Consider the following 27,150-nt stretch of genomic DNA (forward strand, 5'->3'; position numbering starts at 1 on the left):
TGTAATGTAAACGATTCAGATCGTCTTAAAAGTTCTGGTATATAGGAATTGGCTGTAAACCGACTTGGCCAATTTTCACATCATATTATTGGAAGGTAAGGAAACTATTACAAACCAAGTTTCATTGAAATCGGTCAAGTAGTTCCTGAGATATGGTTTTTGACCCATAAGTGGGCGATGCCACGCCCGTTTTCCATTTTGTAAAAAAATCTGAGTGCAGCTTCCATCTACCATTTCTTATGTGAAATTTAGTGTTTCTGGCGTTTTTCGTTAGTGAGTTAACCCTCCTTTAGTAATTTTCAACCTAACTTTTGTATGGGAGGTGGGCGTGGTTATGATCCGATTTCTTTCATTTTTGGACTATATTAGGAAGTGGCTAAAAAAACGACTGCAGAAAGTTTGGTTTATATAGCTCTATTGGTTTGCGAGATATATACAAAAAACTTAGTAGGGGGCGGGGCCACGCCCACTTCCCCAAAAAAATTACATCCAAATATGCCCCTTCATAGTGCGATCCTTCATACCAAATTTTATTTCCATAGCCTTATTTATGGCTTAGTTATGGCAATTTATGTGTTTTCAGTTTTCGCCATTTTGTGGGCGTGGCAGTGGTCCGATTTTGCTCATTTTCGAAAACAACCTTCCTATGGTGCCAAGAAATAAGTGTGCCAAGTTTCATCAAGATATCTTAATTTTTACTCAAGTTACAGCTTGCACAGACGGACGGACGGACATACAGACATTCGGATTTGAACTCCACTCTTCACCCTGATCACTTTGGTATATATAACCCTATATCTAACTCGTTTAGTTTTGGGTGTTACAAACAACCGTTATGTGAACAAAACTATAATACTCTCTTTAGCAACATTTGTTGCGAGAGTATAAAAACAAATACGTAATCTGCTTAAGCTTACTTTGAAAATTATCTTTTAAGAAGTCATAAAACTTGCACATAAATATTTATTTATAAACACTGCACACACACATACATACATATGAAAGCGAACATATGCCGTCCTTGAGCGCAACGGAGTGCTGAGTTGACGCTGGTTGCGTGGAGTTTTAAGTACTTTTATTATACCGTTGCCGGAAAAAAGTTAGCAACAATTCATTTTCATAAAATTCGCCGTTTTTGTTTGCGCCGCGCGAATACAAGCGGAAAGAAATATAAGAAGCTTGTTAAAGGCAAACACAGACGCGCTGAAGTACTAATATATATATATATATATATATATATATATATATATATATATATGCATCTGTGTGTGTTGCAACTTTGTAGTTGCATGAATTGCAATGGCATTTCGCAAGCTAAAAGCAACAACGTCAACGCGAACCCCGCACATTGCAACATGGAAATTCAGTTTTGGCACTACAAGCGCCTGAAAGCATGCTACATGCTGGAACTGCACAGTGCGGAGTGAGTGCTGGGTAAGTTGCAACATTGCAAGTTCTTGTGGGAGTTACTGTGCATGTGTTTTTATGTGCTTATTTGACTTTCACGTGGGCGCATGTTCATATACTTCCGTTTCGTATGCCGGAAACGGAAGCGCTTATTTTAGTTTTATGTGCAGCAAATGTTGGCTGAGTTTAAGGCGCTGCAACAACAGCGAATTTATATGTGTGTGGCAAGTATCTGCGCAGCACATTCATATACATACATATACATATACAATATAATAAGCATTTTCAGTGCTTGTGCCAATATTTACATTTTCCATCATGAAATGAATTGTGAGCTCAAAAGCTGCTCAGCAGTTGAACCGCCGTTGGCAAGGCATAACGCGTGGCATGCACATCGTATGAATATGCGTCTTACAGATTTTTACTTAAGTTTTCATTCCTCATACTTCATCTTCTCCTCTCCTCTGCTCTTCTGAACTCCTCTCCTCAGTCTCTGACTGTCTGTCCGTTTTTCTTGCAACTTAAATTTGCGCGCGCTCGCACACAAATGAAGAGTTAAACAAAGATTTTGAAGTGGCAATATGCGTTATGGCGGCTGGCAAATAAACGCAGACATTGCAGTAGATATAATGCGTAGTTAAATTTAAGTGTAATTCATTTGTTGTAGACTAAAGTAAATTTTTATTATTTTGTTTGATAAAATAACACAAGTTTAATTCTGAAGAAAATATGAGGCAGTACAATTTTAGGTTATGATATGTTTGAGACTCATGATTGTTCATAAGTTAAAACAAAATATTTTACTGCATGGCGCATAAAAGCAATAATCTCTTGAATTATCATTAATATCTTGCATACCTTTTGGCGCTTAGTTTAAAAAATAATTCCAAATATTATTTAAACACTATATAAATAATTAAATTTTTTAGTAAAATAACTGTATTTCAATTAATACTTTACTACATTTTTTCCCAAAAAATTCCAAACGGAACCCTGTTGATTTCAATTATATATTAGATCAGTTTTAATCTCTTAGAATAGAGGAGCCGATTCATCGAATATATTATAACTAAATGCCGAGGATGCAGAAATTCTGTATCTATAAGCAATAGAAGTAAATATCTTTTTAGACTTCAACTCCATTTACCAAAAAGGCGTCCCAAGAATGGCTCGTCAGATCTTAGTTTTTAGGTTCAATATTACAATGACCATGTGTTCTGAGGTTAGGACGAAGTCCATATTCAAAGTTTCTGCCGCAAAATCCCAAGGGATGAATGGACTCGTAGGGCTGACATTCTTAGTCCTGAAAATTAAAAAAAAAACCCCGTAATGAGGTTCCATTTAAAAAGCAAGTCTTAATTAATGTTTTACCTTAGAATGGATTGGAATATATGGTTTCTGATATTAAAATTGTACTGTTCGATGATCTTATTGGGTCAAAATCAGGTCGCCGGTATAAGACGCTAATAGAACAACTCAAAAGTAGTCTTCTAAAATCGGGGATTCAGTTACTTCTGCATAATGTTTACTATATAGTTAATCTCTAGATAATTTTATTGAAGTTGGACTATACAAACTTCGATACAAAGAAAGACCTCAGAACCCCTGCTTAATGTCATAACCACTAAAGCTGCTCCGACGAATTGATAATGGACAGACTCCATCCGTTATATAAGTATGGGATCGACACGAGAGACTAGAGGGCTAAGCCGTATTAACCAATAACTTCTGAGAAACTTCCCTGTCATAAGATAAGATAAGATGACAGATTTCTATAGTCTCAAAGAAACTAACACATCGATTTTGTAAGTTAATAGAGCTATGAAGTAATGGCGGGGATGAAGTTAAGGACCTAATATATGAAGAGACCACAATATATCCGATATTTATAATATCATTAACAAGGTATCTATCAGAGAATGCTCACTACGCCTACAACAACAGCAATAAACATATATAAATTATACATAATATTGCACACATTCCAGATTCCATATGCCGGCATCAAAACCAAAGTCAAATCCCGAATTCTCAAACATTTCAACATTCCTTTGACATTCACGTCGCATTTGCTGCGATGTGTGCATTGAAAGTATTCACATTTTTTGACAGCTTTATGTGACGCTTGTAAAATGTGCAGCGTTGCGTGCGGAATGTTACATTTGAATTGCATTTTGACTTTTCAATTTACTGTCAGTGCGTGTGCGCATGGATAACCGTTTATGTATATTTTTGTGACACATCCGTGGATTCGTATGTAAGACCAATTGAGAAAAAATATTTTGTTTTGGTACTTTGTTTTAGCACATGTTCGTCGTAGAATTTTTCAAATGCGGTATTTATTAGAGCTTTACATTTCCAATTATTGTTGTCTGTGATCTCTTTAAACTTCAAGACTAAAAAAATTAATCATTTCCAAAAAAGAAAATGCGGTCCCAAGGACTCAACAAAGTTTATCTTGGACCATTACAGTCTTCCTTTCACTTTCCTCGAAATGAATGAGTCGGTTTTCCGATGGCTTAAGCTTAGCGATCCGGCAGTATTCATGCGGTCCTTACGTGGTTCTGATATGTAAGACTCAGCAAAGTTCATAATTTTCCACTTGTAGGCCTTCTAACCAATAAAAGCTTATACAACATGTCGGAGAGTTATAGATGCTATCCGCTGCGAGTTGTCATTCTTGTTTGGACCAGCACTTCCTAATTGACTGTCCCGCTTTTCTCAGACTACAGTTCCTAGCCATGCTGTCGAACAAGCTGTATTTGAAATCAAACGCGCAGAATTGTTAATAGTCTCAAAGGCTTTTTAAATACCTGACTGTTTAGATAAGTATTTAGGACCATAATGGGCTTGTCTACAATCGTCAAAAATACTTAAAAGCCTTAATACCTACCCTAACTTATAAATAGTGAGAGCTTTTTCATTCAGTTTGAGTATTTTGCAATCGACTTACAATTCCCTTCTAAAATCAACACACTATCTTCTCTTAAATGAGCTAAAACTCCTGGAAGAGAGTATATATCTGATAAAGATTCTTCTTGACATTTTGAAACACTTTGGTCGAACGAAGCGGAGTATAAATAGTATTAATAAAGGGGTTTCAAAGGGCTACAAGATTAGACCGATAGGGACAGCAAGCGACGACATATCTTTTGACATTTCTCTTCAGTAAGGTTTGCCATTTCATCATGGAAAGATATACGATCCAATAAATTATTAAAACTCACTACAGAAATTCGGAGTCAGTAGCTTCAACTTTAAGAGAGCTCCGTCAAATTTATGTTTATGTTATAATCGTCCTGTTAGATCAACAATAGAGCGTCTAGTGGAAAAGAGTGAATCCACAGGCACAGTACAAAATGTTCCCGTGCCAGTGAGACAAAGAAGTGCCCGTAGTGTCGAGAATATTGCTGCATTGGTCATCTCTGTGACATCGTTCTGACGAATTTACAAAAAGGTCTTGGCGTACATCCCTAAAAGATCAAATTATCGCAAGAACTGAAGCCGCTTGACCACCAGAATCGTCGTATGTTCGTGAATTGGGCTTGAAAACTTGAAATTATCCGGATTTTCATCGAAAAATCATCTTCAGCGATGAGGCTCATTGTTGGCTGAATGGCTTCGTTAATAAGCAAAATATGTCTTATTGCTCAGGCAGCAATCCACTCGTACTCCATGAGTCACCATTGCATCTCGAAATTTCGGTTTGGTGCCGTACTTCTTCCGTGATGATCAATACCGCCACGTTCCTGTGAATGGGAATTGCTACCGCTCAATGATAACCGAATATTTTTGGCCCGAATTGGATGATATGGACCTTGGCAACAGGACGGAGCCACAAGTCACACAGCGAATTTCACAATCGATTTATTGAAAACCAAGTTTGGTGAATGTGTTATCTCACGTCACATGTGTTAATTGTCCGCCCCGGTTGTGCGATTTGACGTCATTATAATGACATCGATCATACTTTCACTTTTAGTAGGAAATAAAACCTATGTTCTGACCATTTTTTTGGCGTTTTTGTCCCGAAAACCATTCTTTAAGCCATTGCATTATGCTACAGCTTTGTCGAAAAGCTTTTATAGAATTTATGAGACAAGCTGCGTTTCAACAGGAGTCTGGCATTTTGCAATATTTTTCGCTTTCACTTCTGTCTCTAACCTCACATTCTATGTGGGCTACTGTCAACCTATGCACTTGGACATTTATTGCAGTTTCCCTTAACATACCTACTGAGCTACGAACTCGCTTGTCAACATTTTGAAAAGTGCTTAAACATTTCACTTTCTCGTTATATATACTACAATATACTCGTATCAGAGCACTAAATTGTTGTTATTCTCTCACCATTTTCCTGCGATTTCCTATACATATTACAGTTACTTTCGCCGTGGTCCTACAAATGCCACGGCGACTACAGCTTGTGGCTCTCATAACTGTTCACTACTTCTGAGTATGTTCAGTTATAACCTCAATGTGCTGCCATCAAATCTTGGCCGGCTGTCAACCGCCACCGCACCCCTTTTCGGACAAAAAATGTTTGTTATTTTTTGTTCATTCTCTCTTTACTTTTTAATGTAAGCCCCTAATGCACGCATGCACTTCAAAAGAATTACGATTTTAATACCCTTGGAAAAGAAGTGAAGTGTCGTGGTCATTTTCTGGAGTTATGCGACAAATGTCAAAAAGTTAAAATCGTAAAAATTTGTTTCCTACAATACCAACTCCAAAAGCACGATGAGTAGTTGCATTTTGAAAAGTGTACCAAGCCTTTTAACTTACAGTTATTCTTCTTTTGGGAAATAGGGGAGGTGAATCTTTGAGCAGCCTTTCATTCTACCAGCGCTTATAATTATATGAAACAATAGAAGCTTTTTTGTGTATCCAGTCTTTTGCAGATGGTTTAAAATGGTTTGGTGACTAACTATCACCCCTGGGCGATGTCACGAGATGTCACATGCCGGTCTAACTCGATGTTTTCCATGATTTGATCCGTATTCGTCGTCGCAGGTCTTCCTCCGCCGACTTATCCATGGTTATTATTCACCCACTTTGAATAGTCGAAACCATTCCTCCGCAGTTCGAAGTGATAGTGTACCATCCCCCAAAACACCATTAATCTCACGGGACGTTTCTCTAGCGGATTTGCCTTTAACGAAGTAAAACTTTAAAATAGCGCGAATTTTGGCATTAGTGAACTCCATGATTACTCGTCTACAACTGTTGAACGCAATATCCAAACTAATCATGCATAGCCTCATTTCGTAGGTTATGTCAAGACCTTTCAATGATGTATAGTATTGCCAGATACGAGCTCTGTATCGTGTCTACATAGCCGCGAAATTCAAAAGACGCAAGGGAGATATTTACAACCTTATCAATGAATAATTGTCTGACAGATATATTATATAGCTTCCCACAGTTCGTAGATGGAACATAGGGCCTCATCGACCTCCAGCATGAAATATGGATCACGAATATGAACCTGGAATTTATGTCTGACGAATAGAGAACATGGAGTAAAAGCAAAGAGATATGAATCAAAGTTTTGAAAACAAAATGGCAAACTTAATTCAAAACTATTATTGTATGACTATTTAAAAAATAAAAATTAAATAATCGCTTATATATCTAACAAAGTCTGTTTTTTACAGTTATAGCAGTAAGGCTACATCTTCTGAAGTAAATCTTTTATTTTTTAGGAAGACTCAACAAGGATGATAATAAATTATATGTGTCAGATGTCAGAGCTATCACAGCCGGAGATGGATTTTAAAGATCGAAACTCAACAACCAACTGGTGATGACTTCATTAGCTAACTTCAGATACATGTAAGTATGCTCCGAAATTTCAATAAGAACTAAGGGACTATGTTACAAGGCAGATGTGAACAATATCACAACTTTTATAGAATGAGGAAACAATGTGAACGTAATGAACGCATAAAGTAATATAATTTGCCGAAGGAGTAGATACATATATAAAATTTGGTTCAAACAATCACTTTCATGCGAAACATATAGCAATACACTTGATTGGATGCTAGCAGGCTTGTGGACCTTATGCCAACAGGCTTCAAATTCTACTCAACATAGCGGTAAACTTGTGCTCAGCAAACTCGCTCACACAGTTTCAGAGAACATAAAATGAGTTTATGTTCTCTGATATTTTTGCTGAGAGAATTTTAAGTTTCTCATACAATCCACATGGTAGTTCTCGATGAATAAATTTACAGTGTGGTACTTCGAATATGGTAGAGTACATAAATGTAACAGATTATTTTTTTAAATATAATATGTTTATATTTACGATAAACAATTTTCGAATATTGCAACATGTTGCGGGATGTCAAGTAATGTATATAAAAATTGTTACTTTTAAGATTTCTTCATATACGTATGGTTAACCGAAAATTTTTATGGTGAATCTAAATCAAGACACATAATCTTAATAGGATTTAAGCTTATAATGGCAAACCGCATAGAAAATGAAAGTAGTTTTCATTATCAAAAGATATTGAGAATTCTTCATATATGGTTAACCGAAAATTTTTATGGTGAATCTAAATCAAGACACATAATCTTAATAGGATTTAAGCTTATAATGGCAAACCGCATAGAAAATGAAAGTAGTTTTCATTATCAAAAGATATTGAGAATTCTTCATATATGGTTAACCGAAAATTTTTATGGTGAATCTAAATCAAGACACATAATCTTAATAGGATTTAAGCTAATAATGGCAAACCGAATAGAAAATGAAAGTAGTTTTCTTTCATAATTTTAAAAGAATATGAGAATAAACGCTAAAATAAAAGGGAGGATTATATGCAAAGGGATATGCAGTATAGCTCCAGACACAATAATAATAGGAGTAATGGGGAAACAGTTTTGATAATTTTACCAATAAAATGCCTTATGTCAATGAATTTTTAGAAATAATTATTTAACAATTTAAAAAGTAAAGGATAAACGGTATCACAGAAATATCAGACAATATTTGAGATAAAATTAAAATCAATGTAATGCTGTAAGTAAATTATTATTATTATTATTTTTAATATTTTAAAGGATTAGGATTATATGGATAACATTTTTATTTTATTGCTCAAAGCGCTTGTAATCCACGACGTAATGGCAAAATAGAAAATACTTATATTAATCAAAAGCCTTTGGAAGAGTTTTGATGACTAACAACTTGCTCAAAGTGTGTACGAAGAAAAGCGTAATATCAACGTTAGCGTTGAGTTGTTTAGTCCGAGAGATCGAAACCCATATCGTCGTCCTATTATGACCTATTACCATCACAAGATTGTCAAGACTTAAGGAAAGTCAAACTCGGTTGTGAAAGGAAATTTGATCGAGCTCCAATGACTTACTATCATCACAGCATTTCAATGTTTCAAAAAAAAAAAAAAAAAACCTAAGACTAGGTCAAACTCACACATGAAACTGAGTTTGGCTAGGTTCTAAAAATGACTTACTAGCATCACAGCATTTCAATGTTTAAAAAAACGGATTCATGAAACTACAACCAAGTCAAACTCGGTTGTAATTAATCATAAGCTTTTTGCTATTGAATTATTTAGAAACATAACTTCCACTCCAATTCGAGCGAAATTTAATAGTATTCATACTAGCTAAAAGTGTTGTCAGCTAAGACATTGTAAGACTAAAGACGCGCTTAAAGTGCCTGCTGAATTTATAGGTTTCTTGATCTTTTTAATTGTTTAAATAAAAAAGTAGCAGCAAATGCATTGAATTTCAATTAGAATATTTTATTTTATTTATTTAATTTAAGAAGAAATTTTTAATTTTGTCACAGAAAATTAACAAAAAAAAAATATAAAATATACAACTATTATCTGGCAGCTATTTCTAAGAGACAAAAAATATCTTGGCATATTTATAGTCGCAATAAATTTATAAAAATATAAAAAAATTACATAAAATAAATGACCTATTACCATCACAGCATTTCAATGTTTCAAAAATTTCGCAAGACTTAAGGAAAGTCAAACTCGGTTGTGATAGGAAATTTGATCGAGCTCCAATGACTTACTATCACCACAGCATTTCAATGTTTCAAAAAAAAAAAAAAAAAAAAAACCTAAGACTAGGTCAAACTCACACATGAAACTGAGTTTGGCGAGGTTCTAAAGATGACCTATTCCGAAACTAATCGAAAATGTTTATGGTGAATCTAAACCAAACCACATAATCTTAATAGGATTTATGGTCATCATGCCAAAGAGGATCGAAAATTAAAATATAATTTTTTATAATTTTAATTGAAATGGAAATATAATAATTTTACAATTTTGAAAGAAAATTAAAATAAACACTAAGACAAAAGAGAGGATTATATGCAAAGAGATATGCAGCATAGCTCCACAAAGTCTGTATTTTAAAAGCTATAGCATTTAGCTAATATTTTCTGAAGTCAAACTTATATTCTATAAGAGGATGCAATAATGATGAGAGTTTGTTTTATAACTCAAGGAGGTAGGTGAATTTAGAAGCGATAGCTTTGAAAGACGGTAAATCAAAAACCAACTGGTAATATCTTGCACTAATGTCTTTGTCTATCACAGAAATATCAGAAAATATTTCAAATAAAATGAAAATTAATGTTATGTTGTAATTAAATCAGAATATTTTTTTTAAATATTTTAAAGGATTACGATTGTATGGATAACATTTTTATTTTAGTGTTCAAAGTGCTTGTAATCCATGATGTAGAAATCATGCGCTCAAATGACTCACTATCACCATAGCATCATGGCAAAATAGAAAATACTTATGATTAATCAGAAGCCATTGGAAGACTTTTGATAACCAACGACGTGCTCAAAGTGTGTACGAAGGAAGGAAGATTGAGTTGTTTAGTCGAAGAGACCGAAACCCATATCGTCGTCTTCTTATGACATGACCTATTACCATCACAGAATTACTGAAATTCAAAAATTTCGCAAGACTTATTGAAAGTCAAAGTCGGTTGTGATTGGAAATTTGATGGTGCTCCAATGACATACTATCAGCACAGCATTTCAATGTTTCAAAAAAAAAAATCCTAAAACTAGGTCAAACTCACTCATGAAACTGAATTTGGCGAGGTTCTAAAAATTACTTACTAGCATCACAGCATTTCAATGTTTCAAAAACGGATTCAAGAAACTACAACCAAGTCAAACTCGGTTGTAATTAATCACAAGCTTTGTGCTATGATTATGGAGTGAAGTTGTTTATATTGAATTATTTAGAGACATAACTTCCACTCCAATTCGAGCGAAATTAAATAGCATACATACTAGCCAAAAGTTTTGTCAGCTAAGACATTGTAAGACTAACGATGCGCTCAAAAGTGCCTGCTGAATTTATAGGCTTCTTGGACTCTTCAGGGTGAACTTAATTGCTTAAATAAAAAAACAAAAGTGGCAGAAAATTTGCATTTCAATTAGAATATCTTATTTTATTTATTTAATTTAAGAAGAAAATTTAATTTTGTCACAGAAAGTTAACAAAAAAATATATTAAATATTCAACTATTTTCTGGCAGCTATTTCTAAAAGACAAAAAATATCTTGGCATATTTATAGGCGCAAATTTATATTTTTTTCGTCACTAACAAATTTAAAAAAATTACTCTAATTTATTATATAAAATCGACTACCAGAAAGCAACGCTGCATAACGCTAAATTCAGTGTAATTTAAATTTACTTTGAAACTATTTAGTTAAATTAGTTTTTATTTAAGCCATTTCGTCAAATTCCTTTAATAATTCGTGTTTTACTGTTATGGAATATAAACATATCTTCCACCACGGTGCCAACAAAGTTATGTAGAACAAAATGTGTTTTATTTGGACGCTATAACTTTTGGGTTCCACCCGTTTGAAGTGGAAATTGTTATCCTTTGGCTGTCCTAGAGCATTTCCCCGTCGCCATAATATAAATTATAGCTTCCCCTTTGGACTTTAAGTATTTCCCCCTAGTTGTGGAATTTAAAAGCGATTGGCAACGCCACTATAATTGTGGATATGCCTATGTTCCACCGTTTTCCACTTTCCCCACTTAGCGGTTTACCCGAAAATGTTATTATAGCAAAGTAATTGTTTGGTCCGTTGAGCCCACATCAAACATTGGCAGTATATGTACAGAGGTGAGAAAGCCGTATAATAATTAGTGGAAGCTACACAGCAACTTAATGTATGTAAAAGAGTTTTCATTGCAAATATTGGTACATAAAGTAGCGACAAGTTCTGGTCCAATTTTAAAACTGAATCATCATCATCTAGTTAGCACTACAACCATGAATTGTTTCGGTTTTTACCGCATCAATAAGCCTTCTCCAGTCGCCTTTGTATTACACACAGTGGGAGATTTCATGATTCGCCAGGTCTACTATACTTGATCCTTTCACCTGAGTTTTGGTCATCGAGCACCGAATCCTTTTTTTTTTTCATTCGGGCAATATGCCCAAGCCAGCGTAGCTTGCGTTTTAAGCGCTGCACTATGTCCATAACGCCAAAGAGCTCGTCATTCCATCGAATTCAGTTGTTGCTGTTATATATATTATTCAGTCCTCTTGAACCAGAACGTATAAGTCTAGATGTCGTCGAGGTCATCTAACGGTAGGGTCTCGAAACGAGCTGTTTCTACGGATCGGAACATAGGAATAGGGGTGTCAGAAGAGTTCGTTGGGCATGCAAGGAGATGATTAGTATCATGCGGAGACTGGTGATTTCTACGAAACACCTCAGTAGAAACTGCCTTGAGAGCAGTTCATTATGCGCCTTTACGAGTACCAAAATGGCCTTGTTGTATAAGTGAGCTTCAGGAGACAACAAGAGGCTTCCAGTGACCGGAGTACGGTATTTTGACACGTCGGTATCTTTTTCTGCTACGTCCTGCTACAATCAGGCGGCTAGACCGGTGCGGTCCACGCCCACGCGTAGGGTTCCAAAATTCCTCCGGGGAACTTTGCTCATCGTTGTTCGTCATCTTCTATGCTTCCGCACCATACATCATGACAAGCATGATGAGTGATTTATATATTGAACTTCCAAGTTAAAAGATCTTTCCCCGCGATCTTGCTCTTCCCTTTCAATTCAAACCTTGTGTTTAAAATCTTGTATTCTAGGGAATTGTTCCTTAACAAAGAATTTTTGAAAAATCAATGCTATTTTCTACAATTTATTTTTTCAAGCACTCAAGCAAGAAGGTTTTATCAGATCAGATCAGATCAGCGGGGAAATAGTGGATGTCGCCAAAAGTTGAAGGGTAGGACAGTAAGTCTCATAGGACTTGTAAAGGCGTTGTTAGTGTTATTCGGTGACCAGGCAGAGGAAACCTCCCGGTGGAACTCCCTATTTAGTACTCATTTGTTTTGATCCCGAAACAATACGGATGATTGCCGACATAACGTAATGTGAACGATTAATTAGAGAAAGAGGTAGTGTCTATAAAAAACCTAACTTTTCCACTGGATGAAAGACGACAGTTTTGAAATTCAATTCAATTTGTATCCTCCATAAATATATTGTGCTAAAATATTTAACTTCGATAAGAGACCACTTTTTCTCCACAAGCGTTTATTTGATATCTTCATGTTCTATGTAATTAATTTTCAAATTATATTTTTTGAATACAAATTTAAATTTAAATTTTATTTATTTAATTCCATGTGTCACCCTGTTGCATTCACACACACCTTCAACAAAATCGATAACTACAAACACATTTATCGATATTGTTGGTGGATTGTCAGCGCTTGAAAATTTTCATTTCTAAAATGGACGTCGAGCAGTGTTAACCAAATATTTTCTGTGCTCTATACGCCGTACAATATCGTTTTTGTGATATTCATTTAGGAAAAGCCGTATCGTTTTGAAATATTGTGAAATCGTCGTGTGTATATATAAAACGTACGTAATAAAATTTTATATAAATTATCTACTTTAAAGCAGTTGAAATGTGCAGAAAATGTGTGTTTGCTTACAAAGCGAAAAAGGTATGCCTCGGTTGCATTCGTCGGGTCAATACGGCGGTGCGGTCGTTACCATCCGCCAAGTTGCATATGTTAAATGTGTTCAAGTTTTTACATACATATTTATATACGATGCATATGCGTGCATTTTCAATTGGAGTATATTCTATTAATATAGTTTAAGTGAATAAAAATTCCAAATTCGTTTTATATAAATATATATATATGCATATACATATGTATATGAATAAGTGTTGAGTATTAAAAATGGAATGTGCATGGTGTAGCCAACATGTTCGTAGAGTCATGGATGACACGAACAACACAGAGCCTTAGTGATGTGGCAGTTGCTGTATTTTCTGCGGTTTCGGTATTTTAGACGCTCAATATATACCCTACAAAAATATGCAACTGAAGAAAAGCGGGCAACATATTTTCTTTGCAGTATAATTGCATACGCGCCGGTAAAATGCAAATGATGCAGACATTTTTGGCTTGCAGTGCCGCCAGTTGTTATTAAAAATCGTTCCTCGTATGCGGTCGCGGAGTCGGTCTATTATTCATTACTCGATCGATATGTAATGCGGTATTCGTACATTATCCGCGTTTATCGTTCGCACAGCAACTGTTATCTAGCTGCCTTTGGTTTGATACGTCCATTCTAACCTCTGTTTTTATTAAAAATAAAAAAATTAAAATCACACTACTACTAAAAAATAAGTGTTATGAAAATTATTAAAATACCCCTTTTCTGCATTTCGTTGTTTACCCTCAATTATGTTTGCATATCCTGCTTTTACCCACTAATCAGTTTTTGAGAGAATCAAAAGTTATAACAAATATACACACATATTTGCATTTGCTTGTTTAAAAGTGCTGTTCACTCATGTTTTATTATTAAAATGTTTCTTGCAGCTTTTTTGTGTAAGTGCTTAAGTGCGCGTTCTATCCTAAAGCGTTTCAGCTTAATTTTGTTGGCTTCCAAGCCGACGTCGGTTTGCGCGCGTATTAAACGTCGAAACGTCGTAAAGTATACAACTTAGACGCTCGGAATATATATATAAATCTTGGCGCTTGTCTCGTTGTAGCAATTGTTGCAATATTCAGTTGTCCGCCTCTATAATATCGCTTGAATTTAACATCTTTCACCATGTCGACGTCGCGCAGACGTGGCGAAATAAATCCCAAACTCCATATGGATAGACAGCCAACAGTTGCACGCATAACAGGTATAAATAACTCTTTTGTTTCTGCGTATGTTTTCAGTTTTTTGGAAGGACACAGTGTCATGCAGATCAAATATAACAAAGCCCTCACTTTCATACTGATTTTATATGTTTACATCGATTGCAGATCCTTCATTACCAGCCGGAAAACGACGTGAGATCGATAACGTTATGAAAAAGGCACGCGCCAACACTAATGATTACTGGGATAAGAAGTTGATAGAGGTGGAGGAAAAGGATCCCAACCGTTGGCGTCATACTGGCTACAAGAAAATGTACATACAAGGTGATAGCAGTTCCGGTGAAAGTGATCGCGAAGGTGGTTTTCGTTATAATTCCACAGCAGGCGGTCCTGCTGGTGGACCCGTTGGTGGGCCGCCACCAAATACCGGTCGTTATGGACGTTCACGTTCACCGCGTTCGCGTAGTCGCTCGCGTTTGCGTAAATCGCCACCTATGTCGCCGCATATGCGTCGTCGTTCGCCACCCATCGATATGGGTGGACGTCGCATGTCACCACCCATGGAGGGAGGTATGCGTGGACGTCCGCGTTCGCCACCACCACGTGGTGGTATACCTCCGCGTTCACCTTCCGATATGGGTCGCAGTCGTATGCCCTTGCCTGGCGGTGCTGGTGGTAATAATCGGCCGCGTTCACCACCCGAACCGCCAATGCGTCGTAAGCCGTCGCGTTCGCCACTAGGTAGACGTCGTTCACCACCTAGCATGAGTCGGCGCCGTTCGCCACCGCCGGTTGGTCCCAATAAGAGGGGACAAATATTGCCGCGTTCAAAGCGACCACCATCGCCTCCGCCGCGGGTAAGTTAACTATTATTGTGGAATAATGGATGTAGCATATTAATTATATATTTTGTATATTTTCATTAAAGAATTCGTGTCGTTCACGTTCAAATAGCTCGGTTAGCAGTTGCTCGGATGATTCGTGTTCGGTTTGCTCACCAAAACATCACAATAGATCACGGTATGTAACCCAACCCTTATATCTTTATTTATTTTCTCTAATATATTATTTTTTTTTTGCAGCTCTCAATCTATACCGCGTGCGCGTTTACCAGGTGGTCCGCGTTCGCCGCCGCCAAAAGCAACGTCGCGTTCGTTGCAATATCGTGGTGGACAACCACCACCGAACGGTCACACTTCGTCGCGTATGCACGCGCATCCGACTACACCACCAGCGCCAGCAAACGCGCGTACCGTTGATAAGTATCGCGATGACAAGGCTCGTCGGTATAGTCACGATCGTACCTTGGATCGTGTGCCAGCCGATGGGCGTCTCAAACTTGTACGTACGGGTCGGCATTCGCCAAATGAAGATTTACGCGTAAAGAATCGTCCGCCAGAGCCACCAGAGCCCGCTTCAACTTCGTCGTCAGCAACCGTTGCTGTCGCCAAGAAAAAGAAGAAGGACAGAGAAGTAAGTTGTTTTAATGCGTTGCTTGTTTACAGATTTCTAAAAATTTTCCATTATACAGATTCGCACACGCATTAAAATCGAAGGTGAGAAACGTAAGAAGCACTCATCATCCGAATCCGAAGATTCTGGTGGCTCCGATAGCGATAGCTCATTGCCTACGTTTATTGCTGCCACCGGTTTGACACTCTCCGAGCGTTTTGGCAAAATGGCACAATGGAGCATTGATCGTAGTAATATGGAAAATATGCGCATAACCAAAGACTCTACCGGTGGAGCTTTGAAGGTTATGATCGAAGAGGGACTCGAGTCGCCACCGCGTCGTTACTCGTATTCACCAGCACCGGCCGGGCATTTTCCGGAAGAACTTGCAACCACAGCACCGTCGGGCATGCTGTCGTGGGATGATGTACGCGTACGTTACGAATACTACAAGAGTCGTGGCTATCTGCGCGATCTAGATTTGAAGGTAAGCAGCAATGGATTAATGAAACATTAACAATTTCTAATAAAATTATATATGCATTTCCACAGGACTACATAAAATGGGAGGAATGGTGGTATAAATATCAAGAATGGTTGAAACAAGAACGCTATTATGAATATTGGGAACGTCAACAAATGGCGCGTCGTCGACGTAAGAAGTTGCCCATTACGCAGCGTCTTAATTAGGTACTCACTGACCTTTTCTTGTATTCATTCGTTTCGTCACAGATTAAGAAGTTGTTTTAGAACTTGTAACGTGCATGAAAACGAAAAGCAAAAACAACAGCAAAGCATCAACATATGCACCGTACCGGTAGCAATGTGTTCCTTGCAGTTTGCTGGTCAACAGTCGTTTGAAATGTGCCCACATTCTTCTTACATTTGTTCTACATTTAAAATGTAAAAAAAAAGTAATAATTAATGAATAAAATATGTATGCGTAAGTTATTTATAGAAATTATATACATATACACACATATATAAAGCAAACAACTCACGATTTTTAGTCTCAAGTTTTGACAGAGTTGTGGCTTTAACATGCAGTTGATTATGTATTAGTACTTTATATTATAAACAGTGTAATATTAATTTAAATAAATCATTGGAAAATAAAAATAGTCGAAATGTATTTATACTAATTTGTTTAAAGTTACAGCTGTCGGCAAAGCAGTGGTTAATTTTGCGTTGCCAACTCAAAAATTTAAAAAAATTTGCTGATAATATTTAAAAAAATACTGAATATATAAAAAGAAATTTAAAAAGAAAAACTTTGAAATTTTTTTTTATTAATTTTGAAATAGTTTTTTAATCATGAAATATTTTTTTTTTAATTTTGAAATATTTTTTAAATTTTTTATTTTTAATTTTAAAATATTTTTTTTTTTAATTTTAAAAATATTTTTTTTTTAATTTAAAATATTTTTTTTTTAATTTTACAATATTTTTTTTTAATTTCAAATACTTTTTTTTTTTTACTTATGAATATTTTCTAGAATATTTCTTAAAAAAAAATTAAAAAAAGATGTTGAAAATTTTACAAATATTGGGCCTAATCATTGAATCCGTTTCGATCGAAAAAATGGTTCGATTCGATCGAAAAAATTTACGTCGGAATCATTGAAACCGTATCGAAAATAAAATTTACGATCACATTGAACTCACTTACCGACTCGAGAAAATACATTCCGCGGCTAATAGATGTCGCTAATTACGAAATCATTGAATCCGCAAAATCGAAAATTTAGGTCGGAATCTATCCGTTGGTGAATGAGTTGCGGAAATGTAAAATAAATAAAAAATTTGGAAGTTTTTATGTAAATAATTACTGATGACGGTCTAAATTATGTTTTAAACGGATATTTTAGAGCCAAGAGACAAAAACAGACTAAAAAAATAAATTAAAGATGTTTGAAAGCGATATAAAGTTGCCCCCTCGAACTAGCGATGGAATTTTTGAAAGAGCCTCAGGCGAATTAAAAATTTTTTGGAAGAAATTTCACAATAGTTAAAGGTCAGATTTAATTTTTTTTGAACAAAGCAAAAATGTTTATTTTAAGCATAGACACTTTATCAAATTTGTCGCATTTGTCGCTTAAGGTCGATTAAACAGTTTACGTTCTCACTTTGTGGTAAAGCAGTTTATCGGCGGAATCAATGATTGCATGAACATTTTCGATCGAAAATCTTTATCGTATCGAAATCGAATTCGCTGCGGATTCAATGATTAGGCGCATTAATAAATAATTCTGACAATAATGGCGAAAATTAAAAAAAAAATTAAAAATCTCAAACAGTGATTTTGAAATATTTTATTTTTTTTATTTTAAAATATTTTTTTTAACTTTGAAATATTTTATTTTAAATTTTCAACTATTTTTTTTAATGTTAAACTATTTTTTTTTTAATTTTGAATATTTTCCAGAAAAGAGTTACCACATGTCGCAAAAACGAAATCTAAATTGTATACCATACCTAAAACAGTATTCAAGGGTTCTAAAATTCATATTTTTTCAAAATACCACTTTTGCATTTATACCAGTTATCTTCACTGCTATTCACTAAAGAATATTGAAACAGGGTGTTTTTCATATAATTATACAGTTCTGTTGCGCTTACGATAGTTGTTCGTTCTATTTTCTAACTTTCAGTGAAGTGAAAGCGATGGTTGCTTTTACTATATTATACCAGATTTGTGGTATTATACTATTTATTGCTCGATTCTTAATTTTTCAGGGGTTTCTGAAGCGAATACGACTTTTAATTCATTATACCACTTTAGACCAGTTGTTACATTTATACCTTTTGTTCGATTCGTCACTTTTAACATTGTTTTTTGTATTTATACTAGTAGCTCTCTGTTATGGTAAATAAATGAAAGTTATTTAATTATATTATTTATTATCATTATTTATTATTTATTTATTGTATCACCATCTTAGGTTTGTTGAAATTAAGATAGCTTTTATTTGATTATACCATGTTTGTGAATTTATACCAATTGATTGTGTGATTCTTAACCTACCGGGCGATTATGGCTTTTGTTTTGTTATACCACTTATATACAGTTGAACTGCCATAACTCGAACTCAAATATCATACAAATTACCTTCCATAACTCGAAAGTCTCTCTAACTATTATGATTGGATTACGGTGACTCTAGTTAGGGAAGTTCAACTGTATATATTATACCAGTCCATTAATTTTTTAAAACTTACTGTCCGATTCGTCACTCTAGTAGGCATGTTAAACCGGATATTACTTTCATTTGAATATATGCCTTTTATTTTATAATACCAGTTATATATTTTATACCAGTTAGAGTTCGATTTGTTACTCTAAAAACATTGTTGTAACGAATACTTATTATATTTGATGATACCACACTGTTGCCATTTATACCAATTGTTGATTTTTCAAATTTTCGAACACACTAACCTAGAAAAATTACGAAACTTATAAAACCGAAACCATATAGCACCCTTTGGTTTCTCAATTGTAATAAAATTACATTTTTCAAATAACTCCCAATATTGCAACGCCTGAAAATGGCTGAAAAGACTGAAATGTGAGTTTTGTGATTTTTACACGAAATTAAAATGTATAAAAATATATTCCACTTAGAAATGATTACGATCCATATGAGCACCGTGAAGTACAGCATCCGATTAGGTAAACTGAATAGTCCAAAAAATCTCCTCGAGTAAATGTGTAAATCTTACAGCGATTTCGGCGCTTTTGTGAACATCATCAAAGCCATAGTGGGCACGGGCATACTGGCGGCACCTATGGCCTTCCGCAACGCCGGCTATCTACCCGGCGTCATATGCACCAACATTATAGGCATCATCATTATACATTCGAAATTCATTTTGGTAATTTAGCGGACACTCACTTTACAGTTTTGGCATGTAGTTTTTGTTGTATTTTAACAGTTAGCCGGCATGTATGAGCTGGCCAAGCGCAAACAGGTGCCGCTGCTAACCTACAGTCAAGCGATGCTGATCGGCGTGACGGAGGGTCCACCGGCGTTGCGTTGGCTGCAACATTTTCTCGGGTGAGACTTTTGTGGTTTGCGGCAATTTTCTGTTAATTCATTAATGTCTCGCGTAATTAACGACCAGCGCCATTGTCAATGTACTGCTGTTCGCCAATCACTTCGGCTCTTGTTGTGTTTATGTGGTGTTCATTGCGAATTGTCTGAAAGATTTCGGCGACTATTATTGGGTAGAGCACGATAATCGCATTTATATGGCAATGGAAATTGTGCCGTTATGCATGATTTTTCTCATACCGAACTTGAAGGCGCTCACACCGTTTGCGCTTTTCGCGAATGTCACTTTGATATTTGGTGCGTATTTCTTTCTGAAATCATAAAGAACTATTAAAAAAAATGATTTTCATTTTCCAGGCTTCGGTATCTTATTCTACTATATCTTCACGGATATGCGTCCGTTCTCGGAGCTGTCTATGGTGCAGGACATTTATTTGTTTCCCTTCTTCTTTGGCGCCACCATGTTCGCATTCGACTCGCCTGGGCTGGTCTGTGACTTTGCATATTTGAAATTTTATATTTAATTTCGAGGTTATCTTTCTTCTGTAGATTGTCTCCGTGGAGGCGAATATGAAAAATCCTGCACATTTTCGGCACATTTGTGGCGTTTTTGTGTTAGCCATGCTGATAATTATTATATTTCAAATAGTCTTCGGCCTCTGCGGCTATTGGAGTTATGCTGAAGATATCGCCTCGACTGTGCTACAAAATATACCCTATGATGCGGTGTAAGTCTTTAGAAATCATTTAAAAGATTTATATTACTATCCTTACCTTTAGACCCGCCGCAACGGCGCGCGTCATTTTTGCATTTGCACTCTTCATCTCGCATCCACTGCAGGGCTATGTGCCCGTGGATGTTGTCTGGAACAATTGGTTGAAAGCGAAAGTGGCCGAGGAGCATCAATTTGTGCTGGAGATGCTATTTCGCATTTTTATCGCCATTTCATCGGGTATTACTTCAGTTATTCACTACTATTATTGTATTAAGGTCTCTCTCATTTTAGTACTAGTCGGTATTTCCTGCCCATCATTGACCATAATACTCTCTCTGGTGGGCGCTATGTGCATGCCATTTCTGGGCTTAATATTACCGGCTATTTTGGATATTTGCGTGAAATACGACACCGGCTATGGTCCAATTAAGATTTATCTAATTTTCAGTATGCTGCTGGCGTTTCTAGGCTTGGTCGGTGGCATTGTTGGTACATATATACCCATACAGGAGTGGGTCTTTACATATACCCTTGAAAATCACACGATGAAGGCTTTATATTATACTGTATAAATGGAAAATATATAGTGATTTTGTTTAGAATGTGAAAATTATTATATCGGACTCGAAAATTTGAAATCAAGAGTTTATTATATACAGCTGGATATCGATGAATTATCGATTAGTATGCCCTTAATTACTTATTGTTCTAACGGATATCAGTCTATTGTGTATATAACTGCGCCTTCTTAACTTCAAACCTGTCCTGGTTTCACCGATCTTTATCGAAACTATGGTTCTGAGTTTAACTTGATAGTTTTCCCTCTGAGATCCGAACCAATCGAACCATTTTTTCAGCCGAATTTTTCCTAGATTCAATCTAGATTCAGTATCCAATACGACGAAGTGCAATGACAGGAATTCGAACTCGGAGATTCTGTTAAGTGATAAGAAGAACTGGTAAGCCTTAGAATCCCCAACCAATCAGACAACTGTACTTAGGCAGGTATTTCAACTCGAAGATTTTGGTAAGGGAATAGGAGATCTGGACAATATTGGATTCCTGATCCAATCCGACGATGTGCAGTGACAGGAATTCAAACTCGGAGATTCAGGTAAGTGATAAGAAGATCTGGTCAATCCGCGTGTCCCTATCTAATCCGAAGAAGAGCAGGGACAGGAATTCTAACATGGAGATTCCGGTAAGTAATGAGAAGATCTGATAATTTCTAGATTCCCCATATATTTAAAAGAAGAGCTATGACAGGAATTTAAACTCGCAGATTCTAATGAGTGATAAGAAGATCTGGTCAATCCTAGAATACAAAATTTACAGAAGTCTCATATTGTCTCTGAACTCTCAGTAACTCTTTTATAACAGAGTTCTAATATTGTAATGGTTGAAGTCTCTGAGTGTGCTGTCTATAAGGAACCGGATATTAATCCCATTAGTATACGTACCCACGAATCTATCTGATGCTCATGTTTTATGGCCCAAACCCAAGGAATTAACCGGACTTTCTTTCTTGCCAATGATTTCTTACAAATAAACATCCTTCTCTTTCTTTTAAAAATTCAATTATCAACAGTCGCACCTTACAAGCCTGTCAAACGCATAGCTGTAAATTATTATTAATATTTCATTTCAATGTAATGGCTGAGTCGTAAGTTCTTGAATTCTTAAATTCCACACCAAACCTCATTTTTATTTCTTTAGTAAGGATGACTACAATCCATATGAGCATCGTGAAGTTGCGCATCCAATATCGTGAGTTTTTGAAGATTCCCTCTATAAAACCCAGAGATATTTATCTATTACTCGCAGTAATATTGGCGCGCTGACTAATATCATCAAGGCTATAATTGGCACCGGTATTTTGGTGGCACCGATGGCTTTTCACAATGCTGGCTGGTTGAATGCGTTGATTAGTACGACTGTAATTGGTGTTATTGTCTTGTATTCGAAGCAAATGTTGGTAAGTACATTGAATTGCAGTCAACTTCGAAGTACTGCTAGTTTTTGCCATTTCCAGATGTATGGCATGTACGAAATAGCAAAGAGACGTCATGTACCACTCTATACATATGCCGAAGGTGTGGTAGAAGCGATAATCGAAGGTCCACCTTGTTTGCGTGGACTGCAGGGTACAATGCGGTTGGTATAGTTTCAAATTCTTAATACATAAATGTATATTTAATTTAACTACATTTTATTAAGATGAGATGATTTTATTATGATGAGAGTTAATTCATGCTGATTGGAGGCAAGACGTAAGTTGAAGTTTTTAAATGGTCGGGCTTACGGGAAAGGGAGGGCAGTTTAGATGAAAGGTCTCGTCAGAATGAAATTTTCTGTCCGACTTTAGAAATAATGGGAGTAGCCAAGGACATATTGAGAATATTTATGAAATATCTGACCTCTTTATCCATGAGAAGGTTCTGTTCGGCGCGATGGAATCGGACGCCTTTTTGAATTTGGCTATGTTGTAAGGTATTCTCTGTTCTGCTATCTATTCTTCCTTTGTTTAACGAATGATCAGGACCAATTCACGCGATATTTTCCCGTAATTCACGGGTATTTGAATATATAGGGATGAATGCCTCTAATTGACAATTTTTGTTGGTGAGATGTAGCACGTAAGATGAAAACCCCGTTATTAAAGACCTTAAAAGCATCGTTTTAAGAGACTAGCTATAATCTAGTTCTGTGGTCTCCGTCTCGACTTTTTATCAGGTGCTTCATAGTTCGTTTGGCCCGAATCGATCTCGTCAACGGGAAGTACCACCCTCAGATCGACTGATTAGGGTCTATATCCTTATCTTTCATACAGTCTTTAGTTCAGTAATGGGACTTTCTCTCCTCTCTACTTTCAGCTGCATGGTGAACTCTTTACTGTTCATATATCATTTCGGTTCCTGTTGTGTTTATGTGGTCTTCATAGCAAATTGTCTTAAGGATCTCGGCGATCATTACTGGGCCGTCTGGGATAGTCGTTTGTATATGTGTTGTGAAATTTTACCGTTATGTCTTATCTACTCTGTGCCGAACTTGAAGTCATTGGTGCCTTTTGCGATGGCTGCGAACTTTTCGCTAATATTTGGTAAGTTAAATTAATATAGATTCAAATATCCTCACTATAAAAGTAATCTCGAAAATATTGGAAAAATCTGATCACACGTATTAAGTAGAATTCTTCTAGGATCGCTCTTTTTCAGAGACTATATCTTAAACTAATTATACTTTCTTTTTCTTTCAGGTTTCGGCATAATCTTCTACTACATGTTCAGTAATTTACAACCATTTGAGGATTTGAAACCTTTCCAAGACTTTCGTCTATATCCGTTATTCATTGGTGCCACATTATTTGCCTTTGAGGCGCCTGGTTTGGTAACTATAAAAATATTTCCAATACAAACCTAACCTACTTTATATTCTCAAACTCACTAGGTCGTTTCGATTGAGGCAAATATGAAAGAACCACAATCCTACGTCGGCATAACCGGTGTGCTGAGTCAAGGCATATACTTTGTTATACTGCTGCAGCTAGTCTTCGGTTTACTAGGTTATTGGCGCTATGGCGATGATATCAAATCGGCAATATTGCAGAGCCTGCCTTATGATGAGATGTAATAGAATTAAGAATATTTAAATTCTCTTAGAAACACTTTCACTCTTTTTTAGACTCGGTAATGCGGCGCGCGTCATTTTCGCCTTTTCCATGTATATCTCACATCCACTGCAAGGCTATGTGCCCATTGATGTAATGTGGAATAATTGGTTGAAGGCGAAAGTGCCCGAGAGCAAGGCGTTCATGTTGGAGTTGGTCTTTCGTGTTTGCTTGGCGATTTTGTCTGGTAATCAGAGATCTTCATGATCTGTACTTACATTTATTAAAAAAATTGTATTATGGTGGTCTTCACCTATTATTTTCTTCCCTTCAAGTTGGTTTTGCCGTTGCTTGGCCGAACCTAACCTTAATTCTTTCATTTGTCGGCGCTTTTTGTCTCTCCTTTCTGGGTCTTATATTTCCAGCCATCATTGATATTTCGGTTCGATATGAAAAGGGTTATGGACCTCTGAAAATTCATCTATTACTTAGTTTTGTCGTGATATTATTTGGTATTGTTGGTGGTGTAACCGGTTCTTATGTACCAATCGAACAAATGGTGAAGCTGTATATCAGTGGTACGAATTTGACCGGTTAGAAAAATATATTTGAGTTGAAGAAATAAAATGTTCTTTTATTGTACTCATCTACATATTCTCATGACTAGTGGTTGTCTCTGGCCAGAATAGTTGTTTTCGGTTCCTAATTATCAAGAGCTATCGTACAAAAGTTTCCAAATTGAAAGTTTTGCAGTTCAGCTCTTTAATTCTATGGCAGAATCGCATTTAGAGAAGACAAATGCCTCAAAGCCCACATCCTGTTATGGATTTGATACGCGCTTATGTTTTTCGATGCATCAATTTAAGCTTTTAAAAGCTTTCTCGGGTGAGAGCTTAGCAATGGTTATGAAAGCTTTATATTTTAAGCTCCATCTTTCAATGGCAGGCAAATCAGTGTTCAGCGAAGACAATTACATAAAAGCTCATATTCTTCAATATACTCTTAACATCCTTTGAAGCTTCTAAAAGCTTTTGTGCATAACATTTCTGCGCTTAATATTGTCACCCCTTTAATTGATGTAATTGAAATTGTCTGTATTTTGCATAGAAAGTAATAGTGAAGAATGAACTTTACATCAGGAAAGTAACTTTTCGAAAACCACATGACATAATTTGATATAATCTAAGCGTTTTGTGTAATTTACAGTATTTCAAACATTCTTAGCATAATTGTGAGGAATTTGAGCGAAAAGTGTTGATATTATCTAAAAAATCCAGTCTATCTACCAATTAAATACATAGATTCGACTATCGTGGGAAAGGTCGATAGGCTGAGCTTTGAGATCACTTAACGTATTTTACGACTTGTCTAATGCCGGAAGTTTTTCGGACATAACGTAGGCTCAGCATATTCATTCTGGGATACAGGTTAAATCACTAGGACAGAGTATAAGGAACCCACAAGGGAAGTCTAAGGTCTTTCTGGAGCCATTAACCTTATTCTTGGTTTGTTGGTAGCTATAGCTAGTCTTGCTTGAATTAAAGCGACGGACATGCGTTTTCGAAGCACTGTAGTCAATCAAATCGAAGCGGAAGTGCCTTTTAATTTGCAACACGCCAACCATACCAAAGTTCTCCCCCAAAATAAAGACTAACATGAGGGCAATAGTTGCCCACTAACCCCTCGAGCAAATTTTTTTACGTGAACATTAACTGCTTTTGTATTTACTTCTGTTTTATTTTTCGCATTGCGACTTTGTTGTTTTGATACTTTCTTTTGATTTTTTTATTTCGATGTGTTAATTTGTGTTTGTTAAATTGTTGCGAATGGAGAAATCATTGATGTTTGACTGATTACTGACGCGAACACTGAGGGCAAGCCCTGTGGGGAAAGTTAGGTAGACTTTCTGGTTAGATTAAAGGTGATATTTTCTGGATTACTGGTATTCTTATATTTAATAATCCTGAAGACGAGTCCTGACTAACCTGTGTATCCAAACCGAAGATCTAATATGCTGCAAACCACTCGAGCTCTTGACCTGGTTAGCTTTTTATAGAGAATTGTCGAGGTTTTATGGTTCCGTATCTTTAAAAATTCCTTGAAATGAAGACCTTCAACGGAGTTTCAGTTATATTTCTAACACTTGGATAAAATCGTAGTATCCGCTTTGTCTAAAAGCAATTTTTTCATACAGGGTACTCAGTACTTGGGCAAAAAGTTTCAATGCTAATTGAAAGAAATTTTCGGCAATCAACAAAAATACCAACATACTGCGAATGGAGTGTAAGTAATTAATTGATGAAGCAAACTTTTGAAGTTTTCGGATGGCTGCAATACCGACGTATTTGTGAGGTTGGGGCAGAGGACAGCAGTGTTTGATATAGAATATTTTTTGTACTTCGAAAAGAAATAAGTAAAAATCTATTACAACAAATAGTGAATGCGTCAGAGATCTATACGGCTGATATTTCGCGATTTGTATGTGATAAATTATTGATGTTGATGAAAGTTCTGAGTTGAAGCTTGATGGATCTAATAGTGTGAACTTCGTATATTTCAAGCGAACAGTTCAAGTTTTCGGGATTTTGGTACCACGTGGTTCGGAGTATTTTTCCTTAAAGCAATGGTTCCGAGATACAATTTCTACGTTTCTAACTTAGAAACTTTCTACTATAGACGTGAACGAAGAGAGCTGTGTAGCTGATTCAATGTTACTAACCCTGGTATATTCTT

At 36.0% G+C, this 27,150-nt stretch overlaps 2 protein-coding genes and 1 long non-coding RNA gene across 6 annotated transcripts; 2 read left to right on the forward strand and 1 right to left on the reverse strand.

Moving 5' to 3' along the window:
• Nucleotides 1-841: 841 nt before the first annotated feature.
• Nucleotides 842-12,970, reverse strand: LOC128922501 (uncharacterized). The gene is made up of 2 exons (XR_008471720.1): nucleotides 9,371-12,970; nucleotides 842-8,705 (listed from the first exon to the last, which is right to left on the reverse strand). It is a non-coding gene; the product is annotated as an uncharacterized LOC128922501 (long non-coding RNA).
• Nucleotides 12,971-13,178: 208 nt separating this feature from the next.
• Nucleotides 13,179-17,160, forward strand: LOC105210667 (serine/arginine repetitive matrix protein 1). Of its 4 annotated transcripts, XM_011181757.3 has the most exons (8): nucleotides 13,179-13,337; nucleotides 14,315-14,628; nucleotides 14,753-15,444; nucleotides 15,516-15,607; nucleotides 15,670-16,060; nucleotides 16,119-16,526; nucleotides 16,592-16,694; nucleotides 16,772-17,160. In XM_011181757.3, the coding sequence occupies exons 2-8, from the start codon at nucleotides 14,550-14,552 to the stop codon at nucleotides 16,774-16,776; spliced, it is 1,770 nt and encodes a 589-aa protein (XP_011180059.2). In that variant the 5' UTR covers nucleotides 13,179-13,337; nucleotides 14,315-14,549; the 3' UTR covers nucleotides 16,777-17,160. The 4 variants fall into 4 exon arrangements, with proteins under 4 accessions (XP_011180059.2, XP_011180057.2, XP_011180060.2 ...); XM_011181755.3 differs by having other exon boundaries at nucleotides 16,592-17,160; XM_011181756.3 differs by having other exon boundaries at nucleotides 13,197-13,423; nucleotides 16,592-17,160.
• A 372-nt stretch (nucleotides 17,161-17,532) lies between these two features.
• LOC105210761 (uncharacterized) lies at nucleotides 17,533-26,667 on the forward strand. Its single transcript, XM_029039277.2, has 18 exons — nucleotides 17,533-19,608; nucleotides 19,665-19,712; nucleotides 19,765-19,915; nucleotides 19,976-20,097; nucleotides 20,165-20,391; nucleotides 20,452-20,582; nucleotides 20,644-20,822; nucleotides 20,875-21,047; nucleotides 21,102-21,376; nucleotides 22,361-22,473; nucleotides 22,527-22,577; nucleotides 22,635-22,785; nucleotides 22,843-22,964; nucleotides 23,684-23,910; nucleotides 24,067-24,197; nucleotides 24,258-24,436; nucleotides 24,492-24,664; nucleotides 24,753-26,667. Exons 1-18 carry the CDS (start codon nucleotides 19,589-19,591, stop codon nucleotides 25,013-25,015), a joined length of 2,736 nt encoding a protein of 911 aa, XP_028895110.2. The 5' UTR covers nucleotides 17,533-19,588; the 3' UTR covers nucleotides 25,016-26,667.
• Nucleotides 26,668-27,150: the final 483 nt, after the last annotated feature.

The sequence above is a fragment of the Zeugodacus cucurbitae genome, chromosome 6 (genome assembly GCF_028554725.1).
Source record: "Zeugodacus cucurbitae isolate PBARC_wt_2022May chromosome 6, idZeuCucr1.2, whole genome shotgun sequence".
Taxonomy (NCBI): domain Eukaryota; kingdom Metazoa; phylum Arthropoda; class Insecta; order Diptera; family Tephritidae; genus Zeugodacus; species Zeugodacus cucurbitae.